Source organism: Geospiza fortis, unplaced genomic scaffold (assembly GCF_000277835.1).
Source record: "Geospiza fortis unplaced genomic scaffold, GeoFor_1.0 scaffold167, whole genome shotgun sequence".
Lineage (NCBI taxonomy): Eukaryota > Metazoa > Chordata > Aves > Passeriformes > Thraupidae > Geospiza > Geospiza fortis.
Window position 1 is genome coordinate 3,354,140 of NW_005054355.1, and position 14,799 is coordinate 3,368,938.

A 14,799-nucleotide genomic window follows, 5' to 3' on the forward strand; every position below is an offset into this window, starting at 1 on the left:
CAGCCAGCTCAGCCAGCTGTGCTCAGGCAGACAAGAAGGCCAGCGGCATCCTGGCCTCTATCAGCAATAGTGTGGCAAGCAGGACCACAGCAGTGACTGTCCCCCTGTACTTGGCACTGGTGAGGCCACCCCTCCTATCCTGTGTCCAGGTCTGGATGCCTCCCTGCAAGAAAGACACTGAGGCGCTGGAGCGTGTCCAGAGAAAGGCAATGGAGCAGGTGAAGAATCTGGAGCACAAGTTCTATAAGGAGTGACTGAGGAAGCTGGGGTTGTTTAGCCTGGAGAAAAAAGAGGCTCAGGGGTGACCTTATTACTCTCTACAACTCTCTGAAAGGAGGTTGTAGCCAGGTGGGGATTGGCCTATTTGCCCCAGAAACAAAACACAGGGCAAGAGGAAATGGCATCAAGCTTTGCCAGGGAAAGTTTAGACTGGGTATTAAGAGTAATTTTTTCACCAAAAGGTTCATCAAGCATTGGAACAGGCTGCCCAGGGAAGCAGTTGAGCCCTCATCCATGGAGATACTTAAAAGATGTGGAGACATGGAGCTTAGGTAAATAGTTTAGTGGTGGACTTGATGATCTTAAGGGTGTTTTTTAGCCTTATGACTCTCTGGTATAATTCTAAGGCGAGAATAAAGAGCTCTAAAGGAAGTAGAGTGATATGTGTTATGTGGACAAGTGTATATAGATTCATGACACAGTGTTAGGGCCAGCTTGGCCATTCTGCCAAGTGACCAGTGTGAACTACAGTTTTAAGCATCTTATGAGAAGGTCCCCACATCTAAACAAGCCTAAGGGACAGGGCTGGTCTGTGGATGCCCATGCTCCCTTTGACTTCTAGCAGTTAAGGCATGAGAGAAAAAGGGCAGGATTTACTATGGGGAGGAAAGGAAACTCTTTGTACAAATGTGCATCTGAAGACCTGTTTGGATCACAAGCGTAAATGAAGCAAAATCAAATGCCAGACCCTGATGTGCATACAGGTCACAAGCCATTGAAGTAAGACCTGTAGGGTAACTCAATACACTCCTGGCTGTAGAGAAAAATGGAAACACCTTGACAGTTCCCTCTGGAAGCCAATAGTATATTCCCTCCTGCCATGCCTGACAACTCAGGCTGCCACTAACATGTCTTGCCTGAGAACTGCTTTTGGGCTACTCTGGATCTTTTCCCTTTAGATGCCTAACTCACAGCACACTTCTTTAGTCACAGTCAAACAGGAAAATATTTTCATGTAGCTTGTCAAACAAAGGATCTTAACTACCCTGCCTTTAAAGAAACTACCAGTCCCACAGCTGAAATTACGCCCATGAGATTATTTGTCCTTTTGTCTCAAATCATTAGAAACTCTAACTATTCCAGTAAGTATTTATTTATTTATACTCTGAAAACCTTCTCTAGTACTGTGTAAGAGAGCGTTAGAACTCAAATGTGTGCTTGAATTATGTCACTTTTAAAACTGATTTCTTCACAAAAGAGTCTGTGTGCATCACTGAACAGAAATTTGCATTTTCTAGGGAGAGAGAGAAGAATGAACAGCCTTGTCAAACTTTCCACTCTATATTAGTTTCTCTGGGTTAGCAGAGACTAACACAGCCAATCTTTTTGTTGCTGTTCAAGTTGGTAAGGCCAGAAAAAGTTGAAGGAAACATTTGAGTCGTCCTGCTGAGATAATTAGTTTACCAAAGATACTACTTTTATTCCTAAATTAGTATCATTCAAATGTTTCAAAACCAGTATGAGCAGGATACAGAGTACAAACTAAAAGATCAGTGATATAATACACCCTTTGCTTCCTACAGCAATGCACATATTTCTTCTGGAGAAACCCTTAGGCAAATGACATCAAACTGTCCTACAAGGATTGGATTCCAGATCCCAACATGTTGTAACATTAAGAAAAATACTTCTAAACTATGCAGAGCATCAGTATTTGGGCTATTGGTGAGCACACAGTAGTGTGCCTGACCTGTGTGCACACTTTGGCCCCACAGTCCTGTATTTGGTGGTTTCACACACAGAGTGATATCGTGGAGACACACAAACATTTCTGTTCCATGGTTTCTTTTCTATGAACAGAATTGCTCCAGCCACTAGAATATATTGGAGCCATAATTGGAGCAAAGTACCTCAAAAGACAAACTTCCAACCTAGCTGTAGAATAGAAACTTCTTTTCGAAGTCTCCTTTCTGTTTTGCTGAGGCTTGGATTAGTAAGGAGCTAAACAGCCATTATCTCTGGCACTCAAAGAAAACAGCTATATTTACTCCAAGTTTTTATATAAAGATGCTGTAGAAAACCAGGACTTTTACTTCAAAGATTCTTTCTAAATGAGAAGGCAAATTTTTGAAGGTCTTGTGTGCTCAGAAGACACAGTGCACAGAAGATATAACACTCTGCTTTCCACAGCAATACAGTAAACAGGAAGGTCCAAACTAACCAAAGATGGTTAGGTAAAAATACTTTTAGAGACCAGAGCTCAGTACAGCTTTCCTTCCTGCATTTGCTTTGCTGTGAACCAACAAACAAACCCCTGCTAGAGCAGCATTACTATTCAAGAGTTTACAGCTTGAGAAATGGCAAGATTCCTAAGTCATCCAATAAGAGGAGCAGTCCACAGAGGATACCAATGACATTTATATTCCCTGACTTATAGCAGTGGAAAGCATACAAGGGGTTTTGAGTTCCATTCTGGGAGTTCAGCAGCGTCTACCCATCTATCAACACTTATTAACAGCAACTAAAACAAGGACTTCAATATCTAGAAACATGGATTCATATTCAGAGTCAAGGACTTAAGCAGAAAAATACAAAACTATGCAGAGACAAGAGATAGCTTCAGTACCAGGAGCAGCACAGTCACCTTAGGTGTTTAGGAGTATGTTCCTTTGTCCTAGGGTGACATTATGATGCTTGTATCCCCATTCATATGTTCTGTTTCTGCAGGATATTATGTTCTGTGCCTTTAAGACTGGCTTTGAAGAGTGGAAGTTTTGTTTGGGTTTTTCTTATCAGGGACACCGAGATGTATTTAGGGCTGCTTTGGCTTTCTTACTTTCACTTTCTGCTTGGCTTGCTCTCTCTCGCTTCTGCTTGCTTTTGCTTTTGCTCTTTAGCTAGTTTAGCTAAACAGTCCAAATTTCTTCCTGGACTGTGTATCCTCTTCTTTTTCCTGACCATCTCGAACCTGCTCCGGACTGGGACCTGGGAACACCGAGCGTCTGCACCGTGCAGCTTGCAGCAGCTGCCCAGCACCGGAGGGACTGAGAACAGAGCGACCACCCCCCGAGAGAGACTTTCTGAATTTGTCATCTGTTTCAGAGTGGTGTCACCTGGTATTGTTCATTTTGTGTGCTGGGGGGTGCTGTGCCTGTTAAATAAACAGGTTCTTTCCACTTCTCTCCGAGGAATTCTTCCCGAACCGGTTGGGGGGAGGGGCCGTGTGGGTTTGTTTTCTGGAGGGGCCCCTTTGGAGATTTCTCTCCCAAATTTGCCCTAAACCAGGACATCCTTTAAATTACAAAGAGCTCCAAGCAGCTCCACATATCCCTTCTCACATACATGTGGCAAAGCACAGCTCGAGAGACTACAAACCACTGTTTTGATAAAGTAATTTATATGAACTATTCTCAGTCTGATATTGTGCATGTATTGTGCACTTACATGGCATGACACATGTGACATGTTTAATGATTTCTTTGCCTTTGTCCTTCACACTGGTGATGAGCCTAGAAGGCCTCAGCGACCAGAGCTGGAGGACCATGGCAGCGAGAATGATAAACTCCCAGTTGACCCCAAATTTGTGGGGGATCTGCTGCTCCAGCTGGATCCTCATGTATCTATCTGGCTTTATGATGGCATTCATCCAAGAATACTCAAAGAGCTGTTTGATGCCATTGCAAGGCCTCTCTCAATTATTTTTGAACAGTCTTGGATATCTGGGGAGCTCCCAGCTGACTGGAAGCTGGCTAACATTGTCTCAATGTTCAAAAAGGGCAAGAAGGATGACTCTGGGAACTACAGGCCTATCAGTCTCACTTCAGTGCCTGGTAAAATGATGGAGAAGATTATTCTGGGAGTTCCGAAAAACACCTGAATGACACCGCAACCATTGTCACAGCCAGCACAGCTTCATGAGAGCAAAGTCCTGCGTGTCCAACATGACTACCTTCTAGGACAGGCTGGGTGATCAAAGGGAGCCAGTTGATGTGATCTTTTAGGATTACAGTAAAGTTTTTGATACTGTCTCTCACAGGACCCTTCTGCAGAAAATATCCAGCCCACAGCTGGATAAACACATCATGTGATGGGTGAGCAGCTGGCTCATGGGTCAGGCACAAAGGGTTACAGTGAATGGGGTGACATCAGACTGGTGTGACCTGTCACTAGTGGGGCTCCACAGGGCTCCATCCTTAGCTCTTATTCTCATCTCATCCTCTGCTCTTGAACATCTTAATAAACAACTTGGACACAAGACTCAAAGGCCCAAAGTAAGTTTGCTGGTGATACAAAACTGGGAGGAGACATTCACTCCCTTAAAAGCAGAGGCCTTGTAGAGAAGAGTCAAAAAATGACAGGGCTGGGAAATTACCAACTGTATGAAGTTTAAGAAAGACAAATACAGGATTCTGCACCTAGGACAGGAAAATCCTGGATGTATGGACAGACTGAGGAATAAGACCCTGGAGAACAGTGCTGCAGACAGGAACCTGGAGGTCACTATGAAGGGCAAGTTCAACATGAGTCAGCAGTGCCCAGGCAGCCAGGAGGGCCAGGTCTGTCTTGGGGTGCAGCAGGCACAGCATCACAGCTGGGTAAGAGAGGGGATGTCCTGCTCTACTCTGCACTGCGGGCACCCTCATCTTGAGGGCTGGGGGAAGGTTTGGGTGCCACAATATAAAAAAGATATTAAGTGCTGGAAGAGTGGCCAAAGGAGGGCAACTGAGATAATGAAGGGACTTGAGGAGAAGCTGTGTGAGAAGTGGCTGAGGTCACTTGGTCGGTTCAACCTGGAGGAGACTGAGAAGAGACTTTATCACAGTTTGTAACTTCCTTGTGAAGGGAAAAGGAGGAGCAGGGACTGATCTCTTCTCTGCAGTGACCAGTGACAAGACCTGAGGGAGTGGCCTGAAATTGTGTCAGGGGAGGTTTAGGTTAGGTTCACCCACAGGGTGGATGGGCACTGGAACAGGCTCCCCAGGGAAGTGGTCACAGCACCAGGCTGTCAGAGTTCAAGTAGGGTTCAGACAATAATGTCATGTACATGGGTATGATTCTTGGGGTATCCTGTGCAGGGACAGAAGGTGGACTTCATGGGCCCTTGTGGATCTACCCAACTCAGCATATTCTATAGTGATTGATATCTGACTTCTAAAAAGCCATATGATGAAGCAGAGCTTATAGTTCAAAAACTTAGTATTTTATTTCATTGCCTCCTTCACAAGTAACATCCTATTAGTTCATTAAGTTCTCTGACACAGGAATAAAACTCACAGACACAGAAATGTGCAGAAATGTTAGCAGCAATGAGACTGTTAAAATCACAACTCCTCACCTCTGGACTTTCAGCCCAGCTCTACTCTTGAGTTCCGGGTGTTTTATGACTAAGTTCACCAATTAAAACTTAGTTAACATTGCGAATACATTACTCACAGATGATTATGCTTGACCAACCATCCCATGCAATAAAGGCTAGAGTATGATATTGATACTGATAGAAGTGGAGTTCAGGAAGGACAAAGCTCCCAGACTCTCACAAGGATAAAATTCTTAACACTTTTCTACATTTCTCACCCCAGAACTTGCCTGAAATCTGTCAAACTCTATCAGCTGTAAACTGTTAATCTGAAACATACTAACCATTCAAAGCTTCATGCAATGAGAAACTTGGTACATTACCAATAATTGGATATTACCTTAGTATATTATGGACTAGAAACACAGCATAGAAAAGTGGCAGCTTAAAATACTGTTTCATATTTATGGCTGCTGCAAATTCCAGAGCCAAAAACCACAGAACTGGTAGGATGCCAAATACTACTTCCACAGAAGGTGGTATTTACTATTCTTTGCTGAGTTCTGTCAGTAAGAAAGCAATGCTGCACGACCCCAGAAAAAGCATGCTTATGGCAAGTAATTATATAAGTAATTATAGGAGTCTCTTCATGAACTCCTATCAAATGGAAAAAGGTTCCGATCACCATGAAACAAACCACATCATGTTGACCAGACTTTCTTTATTCTTTGACTGCTAGGCCTGACAATAGTAATTTTAACCAATCTACAACTATAGGAAGTAATTCTACTCAGAACACAAGCACTAAGCACAGAAGTTTAGGATTCTATAAATTTCCTATTTACCTATTTTGGAACAAAAATATTCCAAGAGCAGACACATAATGACTGAGAAAACACAAACTCCACTTCTTAGCCAGAAATTTTAATGGGTCTAAAGTATCAGATGAAGTGGAAGCACCAGAGGATTGCATAAACATACCTAAACACTGCTGCTATGCCTTTTGCAAATTGAGCAGGAATAGAGACAGAAGACCAAATAAGGATAGAACTGAACCTTGACAACTAAATCTGATTTCTGGGCCCTAGCAAAATAGTGATGCCTTGAGATAAGTAAAAAGGCAAGGACAGACCATTTTGCAGTCAGGACTTCTCAGATTAATATGACAGAATTGTTCTCAGAAAAGAAAAGCTTCATTCTCTTCTACCCACTGCTGCCTTCCAGAAGCACAGTATGTGTTTTAAAGGAAGAAAAGTAAGGTTTATATGTATCTTTAGCTCTAGTTGTTGCAGAGAGACATATCACCACTTCTTTAAAACAATGAGTATCAAAGGGCAAGAGAAATTACAGGTGCTTTTATAAATAAATATGGGACTGAAGTGAAAGTAAGCATTATCCAATGCCTGCAAGAATATTCCAAGAAAGACCCATCACAAAACCTCATTAGTTAGACCTTCAAAAGTCTCTAGAATTGAAGACCACAAAGAGAGCTACTGTGACAGATCTTAAAACATGCTGTTACAAATAAGAGTATGGAAAAAAGAAAATCCTAGATTCAGAATTCATGTATCTATACACATACGTATTTTGAGTTGTAATTAAAAAAATAAAGACAATACTCTTCACTTTCTCCTATTCTTATTAACAGTACAGAGAGTTGAAAAATATTCATTTACCTATTCCTCCACTAGTATTTCTTCCAGTGCTAAATAAAACCAGATACTCTGGAATCAAATTAAGAATCCATCTAGTCATGTAGCAGATGTTTCTCCTACCATACCTTTAGCTCTGCACAACTTAAAACTAAGGATATTCTTCAGTGCTAACTAAATACCCAAACAGAGTTTGTATTTTCTATTCTAAGAGAATTATTCTAAGAGTTCATCTTTTTTGTTTTTAAAATATCCTCATGGCAATTAACCCTAACTTGTGCACAAAAATCTGTCTCTGATGCTTAGAGATTTCATTTTGATCTCTAGTTTCACATTACTCAGGTTATGAGATGAAGGAACAATAATTTTTCAACCTTCTCTAAGATATTCCTGCTTTTAATGACTTTACTCTTCCTGATAGTTTTCTTTTCTACAGACAGAGGAAATCACTGATGCTTTTAAAATGATAATCCTTGTTTCCCTTCTCAGTATGTGTGTATATATATATATATATATATATATATATATATATATATACACAGTAGGTGAATACATGCTGAGAATATACATATGTATGTTTGTGTACAAATATAAAAAAATTTGTAAAAAAAAGGACTAGAACACAGCCTTTATGATGCCAAGGTAGCAGGAGTTTACAAAAAATGCAGTCCCTCTTCACAATTCATAAACATTACACTTTCAGACAATGCTGTGCCTCCAACTTAATCCTCTTGTGATCCTCAGTAGTTTCACAATCTCTCCCCCAAGTATCAATAACCCCTTTAAATTAAAACACTACATGCATGGCAATAGGTTCCCGCCCCTTCATTCTGGGGGCATTCCTTTTGATTTGACATTTTATTCCACCCAATTGATAGCAGCAGGTTTTTCCATATAATTCTAAATTTCAGTAGTACAATAGATGTGACTACATTCAGTAGTCACAACAAGATTTATAACCTCATTGTTTCTTCCCCTTTCCAAATGGTTTATTAATGTGATCAATAACACAACATAGCATTATTGGAGGACTCCACATGCTGTCACTTTCTGTTGAGGAAACAATTTAATTCTAACTAGAGGATACATTTCCAGTACAACACAAACCTGATGGACAGTTCAGGTAACAATACAGAGTACCAGTAGATGACTCTGTATCTCAAAACCGCTCATAACGTACTTTAGTCAATAAAAAAATGACACTCAAAATTAACATACCCAGGTTTCCAAAGACCTGTGGGTGCAGAACTGCTTTAAGCATAAGGTATCTGTAACTAACACAGTACATCGTACTTCGGGAAAATCACGAGAAAAGGATTAAGTTTTAAACAGCATACTTTCACTGAAAACAAAGGCAGGGAGAATAAGAGCAGACAAAAAATGTCAGAAGCTCACAGTGACCCACGTAATAGCTATTTCTAAACCAAGTGCCAACAGGAACACACGAATATGTCATTATCTTCAGACAAAAGAAAAATCCTTTTGTGTTTCCCCTGTGGTTCAGAGATATCACCTGCTCAGAGATATCACCTGCTCTGATTTAGCAGACTGATTTCCTTTATTGATCTTTTTCAGGTCAGTCGCTATAGCAAATTTAATGAAGCATTCCTCTGGCTCCATGTGTACACAGACCACTAGCCTGGTCTAGCTACAGAATTCTGACAAGAGAGATGCTGCACAATGCTGCAAAATAAAAATTTCATTTTAGGTTCTTAAATATGCATCCAGTTATTTAAACAACAAATAGGAATAGCAGCTCCCACACTGAGTAGACATTATAGTTATCACTGAATTAAACACAAGAGAAATTATAGCCACCTGTCTAGTGTTTCTCTTTAATAATGACACTTCATTATTCATTTGGCGCAGTCATACATTAATTATATCTTCAAGGATATTTCAAAATGCTTTAGCAAGTCCTTGAAAACATCAATGCAGTATTTCATGGACATCAAGTTTTGAAGCATCAATTTGGTTTCTGGGAAAGACAGCTGTCAGTCACACTACTCAAAATACGTAATTTTTTAAGGGCAAAGACGAACAAGAACATTGAACCACAAGTACTCTGTGCCTGAGGTGTTCTGCTGGGTGAAAAAATCCTGGGGAGAGCAACAACAGTCAGTTCACAAGATGTAACATTCTCAGTTGTGTCCAACCGTTAGCTCTACAAACTCAAGTACTAGCATGGCTGTTTGAGAACAGCATTGCAACATTTCTCCGGTAACACTGCATCTTCCTGTGCCACTTTTAGCAGTTGCTCCAGAATATTTCTGTATTTTACAGCTTGCATTTCTGTACAAGTCAAGATCTGAGTGGACAAGTGCCCAGCTTTCTCTTTCCCTTTTTTCCTCCTCCTGTAAAAGGTGCCAGCTGGTTCCAGTTTTCTGAGTGTGAATTATTGTGAAGATATTAAAGGTACCTGCTTTCTTGATTTCTTAAATCAGCTTGGCTTCACAAGGGACGGGCTTCTTCTCTTTCTTGATGGGAAGGTACTGCAGATGCAGGACCTGACTGTGAGAGGCCAAGTGAGGTAGGGGTGGGAGTGTAGTTATTGCCCTGAAATGGTGCTGTATTATTCACTAAATCAGCTCCTTTTCCCAAATTACAGCAGAAGAACAAGGGCCTCATTACTGATACAGAAAGCTAAAAGGCTGCTTTATCATGAAATGGCCTTCTTGCTTCAAGCAAGCATTTTCCCTGTCCTAAATGCTTATTTATAATCTCACTTGCAGAACTGCACAACAAATGTATGAGCTCTGCCATACGTGTTCTGAATCTTTAGGATTGGTAGTTATGTCCTTTTGTGTTGAGGCAATCAAGTGCATGCCTCACTTTAGTAAAAATACTATAAATGCTAAGCTAACTGCAAATTCCTATGTGGTATTGATGAAATCACTAGTCAATACAAAGATGTTTTAGTATGTTTTACATGTTACAGCTCTTGATAAAGATGTTTAGATTAAAAACCCCATTTATTTGAACTTACCACACCACTGCTTGATGGGCAACTGAGGCACAATAAGTGATTTCTTTGGGTTGGGGAAGGGTTCTTAAGCCGTAATTCCTTTCAGAATTTCAAGGTGCATGGACAAGTAAGGTGATTTCAGGGATGGCATTCGAGCCAGGTGAAAATGGCCAATTCTACAAAAGCACATGCCACAACCTACACAATCTGTCACCAGATAATTGCCATTTTCAGGATGGAGGAAGGGTTAAGGCTTTCAGAAAGGCTCAACAGAGCAAAATTAAGAGCTGACTGCATTCTTTACCTATACATTTAAAGCATTATGAGGTGTTTTGGTTTTTTTTTTTGAATGTTAGAAGTTGTAAGCCTGAGAAAATTCAGTACCAATTATCACAAAACCAAACAAATTTGCCCTCCTTCTTCAGAACTTGACAGCGGAACTCTATTTTCTAACTATACATCATTACAAACACAGAAATTGAAATTAAGCTCTTTGCAGTCATTTTCAAGGTCCTCAGATTTCATTATTACTATTACTATTTTTACAGCGGAGGTAATGGTCACTTAAAATGGACTGCCAAACCTAATCCCAGCATTAATTAATTTAAATCCACTATCATAGCTACAAAGCGGATCTCAGAAAAATTATTCTGCTTACTGAGCATTACAGTTTTGGTATTAATTCACTGTTCTTGCTGTGCTAAAAGGCTGAATCACACTTGAACTCTATTACTATATAAATGCAACTGTTAAAATAATCAACAATTAAGCTGTTCATTTGCTGCAAAACATCATTTTTTGTAATTTCCATAGGCTGGTGAAAATTTAAGCAGAAATATAACCACGAGGATAAAAATATTGCTCTGAATGGTGCAATTTTAGTGATGCACAGACTTCCTCTATGAAAGGAAAGCTCATTTTGGTCAAATACCTGTCTTTGACAAGCCAAATATATAATGAAAACTGGGAATTGAACTCATTAGTGATTCTGTTCTGCTCCAGCACCAGTTTTCATACTCTTGACCAAACTCCTGGAAACTGAAAAAATTGCCTGTCATATTAATTTTTTTAAAAATTATCTTTAGGTTTTAAAATCTAAAGCCCTAAGGAAAATAGAATTAGAACAAAGACTCATGAGGACAAGCCGCAGAATAGCATGATTCGGGAGGAGTGGTTTTTGTTGCACTTTAAAAGATAGTTATACTGAACATATGTCAGGCAAAATTAATAAGAGATTTTACTTATAGAAACAATTCTGAATTCCATTGCTTCAAAAGGTACTTAAACTCCACCACAAATGACCTTCACTTCACACTACCAAAAACTGGCCTGTATCAGTTAAGAAAAACACAGCATGCTCAGAGAAGGAGTAAAGAATACAAGTGTAGATATATTACTATTTTCAGTTGTAATTGACAACGGTGCACAGATCACACAAGGAAGCTGTTTGTGCAGCTCTGCAAAAGCTATGATATCAGCCTTACAGTAGTTCAGCTTCCTGATTCAGCTGTCAGATACCTAGGCATGCAGGTACAGGGCGACCAAAGGCACTAACAGTGGCCCCAGGGCCATTTCAACTCACTCTGCTTTCAAACAAGAGTACTCACATAACCTGTGCTATTACAGAAATAAACATTTCCATTTCTTTTATGAAAAATAATCAGTTCCACTGCTTTGAACTAGGTCATCCAGACTGTCTCATTTTTAGCCAAGTACCTTGCAAAGAGCTATTACTGCATCATTTTAAAAGATAACTTTAGAACTGTTCCCACACATTAGGAAAATGTTCCCACTTGAGTAGCTAAAAACTGCTAATATGTCCTCAAATTAATTTTATATCTTTCTTTTGTATGTCCAAAGGTTGATTACTTCTCATGCATTTTATTTCAATGACTGCTAAATAGGAACTGATGTCAGTATTACTACCATGGAAAAAAAGTACAGCTCTTAAGGAAGACAAGGTATAATATTTCCTTTGTTAATGCAATTAGTTTCCTTTACACTTCCTTTTTAAAGAAAAGCATATGAAAATGAAACAAAACAAACCAAAAAAGAACAGCACTGTAGCACTGAATAAAAGCAGGAATATTTTCACACACACAGCCATACTCTGTGCCACAAGTGCCATTCAACAGCAGCATGGCTCTCACTAACCCCCTGTACATGAGAACATTTAAACAGCACTACTGTTAAGCAGCAATGTCAGAATATTTCCGCAGAAGCTGAAAACATATATAGTCAGACATTGCCTCAAATGTTTGTTACATTTTGTACTCCTAGTTTAAAAACAAGCTTTCCAAACTGCCCAAGACACTATCATACTAAAAGATAAAGTAATGCTTTAGCTTAATGAAAAGAGCACATTATTTCCATTCATATTTCTTAATACATATTTCATTTCTAGCTCAGCTAATGCATGAGTCTTTTTTCAGATCCTGCAAAAACATGAACAAAAACAAACCTATTTTCTTCATACCATTAGTTTCTGCAAACTTCTGTATATCAGCCAGAGTTTTCAATTCTTTCCTTGGGCAAGCTGATACACATAAGGCAATAGACTTAATCTTCTGATGTACTAGATCAATGTTGCATGGATCCAAGAAGAATACATACCTATGGAAGGAAAAAAGGTAAATTACTTCTATTTTAATTAAAAATTACACAGAACAAAATTTCAAACTATGGGATTCAGTCAAGACTGAGTGATTCAGTCTACCCAGAAATATAGGAAATTTGATATTATTGTAACTGTGTGGATCAAAATCATTTATGTACTCAACTTATGCACGACAAATGTACTGGTATTTATGTACTTCTGGATCACACAAAAAGGATGTTTAACTCTACCTGATTCAAGTCCATTCAAATGGTGCTACTCACAAAAACAGTGGTAGTCCTACCATGCCTCTTCACAGATACGAGTCCAAACATTCATAACCCTTTACTCCAACCTTAAACTTGACTTAGAGAATTCCTAATTTTTTCCAAAAAGACCCAACAAACCAAATAAAGTCACTCTTACTCTGCAAAAAGAAAAGGTCCATGGCTATATTAATGCATACATATAATACCAGTAATTAAGAATAGCTTTTTAGTATAGACTGATTTTTCCACGCCATGACTGAATTAATTACTTTGGTATTTACTTAGAAATAAACTGTCTTCAGATATTTTAAGTAGAATTATCTAATGCTTAAGTGCAGTATTTTAAAGATATTCTACTTGCTAACTTTTCACAATGAATGTAATTTAAAAATCCAATGCATTAAGTACATATTATAGATTCTTAACTAACATCTCCTGGCTATATATGTTTTATGACAAACATTAACCCTACAGAATTTCCAGTGATGGTATAGTAGAGATGCTTTTCTCTTTGAAAGTTGAACAACTTTTAAATCCCTACAATTCTGGTGATGTACTATGCATTGAAATATTCTCTTCATATTACCTAATATCATATGAAAACACCCGAAATCTGCCATATAAAATGCCATTTCTGTTTTTGTAGTCCTTATGATGGGAATTCATTCTGCAGCCAGTAAAAATCCTTTTTGATCCTGGAAAGCATTTAGGTCCTCCCGGAACACCTTCAGTCTATATGCTAATTGCTGTCTACTGTTCTATTACCCAGTGTCAAAGAATGATTACTACGCAGTACAATATTCCCTAGAAGTCTATCAAAACTCATGTCGTCTAACTGTAACATAGTGATAGATTACTTGCATTCTTAAAACATGAAAATAATTTTTTGTCAATATCTTGGTGAAATAATCCATCCCTATTTCTTTTTTACTTATTACATACTACACATCTCGGGACCTCAAATACAGACCACTGAAGTCTGAGAAATAAGTGTAAACATGAAAATTCTGTCACACAAACATGGTAAAAGTAACTGCATGCAAGCAATAAGCCACAGTTTTCCTTTAACTTCAAGGAAAATACTCTTGAGTTGATACCAGGACATACAATAGCTGTTTTAATTGAAGGTCCTCCAGTTGTTATCCCATACAATAAGGGTATGTGGCAGGAGACTGTCTACTTCTTTGAGGGTATTTGGTCAAAGGAGCTACAAAGCAGAACCTACAGAGTTAAACTTGACTGATATGGCAAGGGAGGCTAGGATGGGAACAAATCTGGTCAGTCTCACTAAATGGTAAGGATGTGGATTATGAAAATGGTGATTTTTTCTGTAGACTATCTGGCTAAGGACTTTGTCTCCCTCCTTTTCCTTTTCTCAATTTGGCAATCAGACAGAAAGCTTATCCACTTAATGTTAGTAAAACCAATAATCAGAAAGAAACCCTGACAATGACACTAATTGATGGGCTATCAAGAAACTGCAGACAGGGACTTTGAGATTGATAGGGATGCAAACTCATAAGTAAACAATGTAGGAAGGGTCAGAGGGACCCTGCTAGCAGTGAAGGGAACATGCACAGGACAGGGTAGCAGACACAGGGGTGTAAAAGGGAACAGTTACATGCAAGTTGATGTTGGTCAGTACATTATCTAACTTCAGCACCTGATCACTGCAGTCTATCTTGCCTTATTACTAAAGCTTTTAACTCTCTCTCTGCATAATTCCAGTCTCTATCCCATGTGCTTGGATGCTGCAAGTGCTGCAGGGATTAAGCGACAGCTGCTGGGGGGACTGACATGGG

At 39.2% G+C, this 14,799-nt stretch overlaps 1 protein-coding gene across 1 annotated transcript in view; it reads right to left on the minus strand.

The window, feature by feature from the left end:
* The window catches only part of SLC44A1 (solute carrier family 44 member 1), a 51,779-nt gene that overhangs the window by 29,144 nt on the left and 7,836 nt on the right, over positions 1-14,799 (minus strand). Inside the window, exon 3 of the mRNA XM_005423606.2 lies at positions 12,609-12,745. Within this exon, the coding sequence (XP_005423663.1) occupies positions 12,609-12,745 (137 nt within the window). The remainder of the gene's footprint in view (positions 1-12,608; positions 12,746-14,799) is intronic.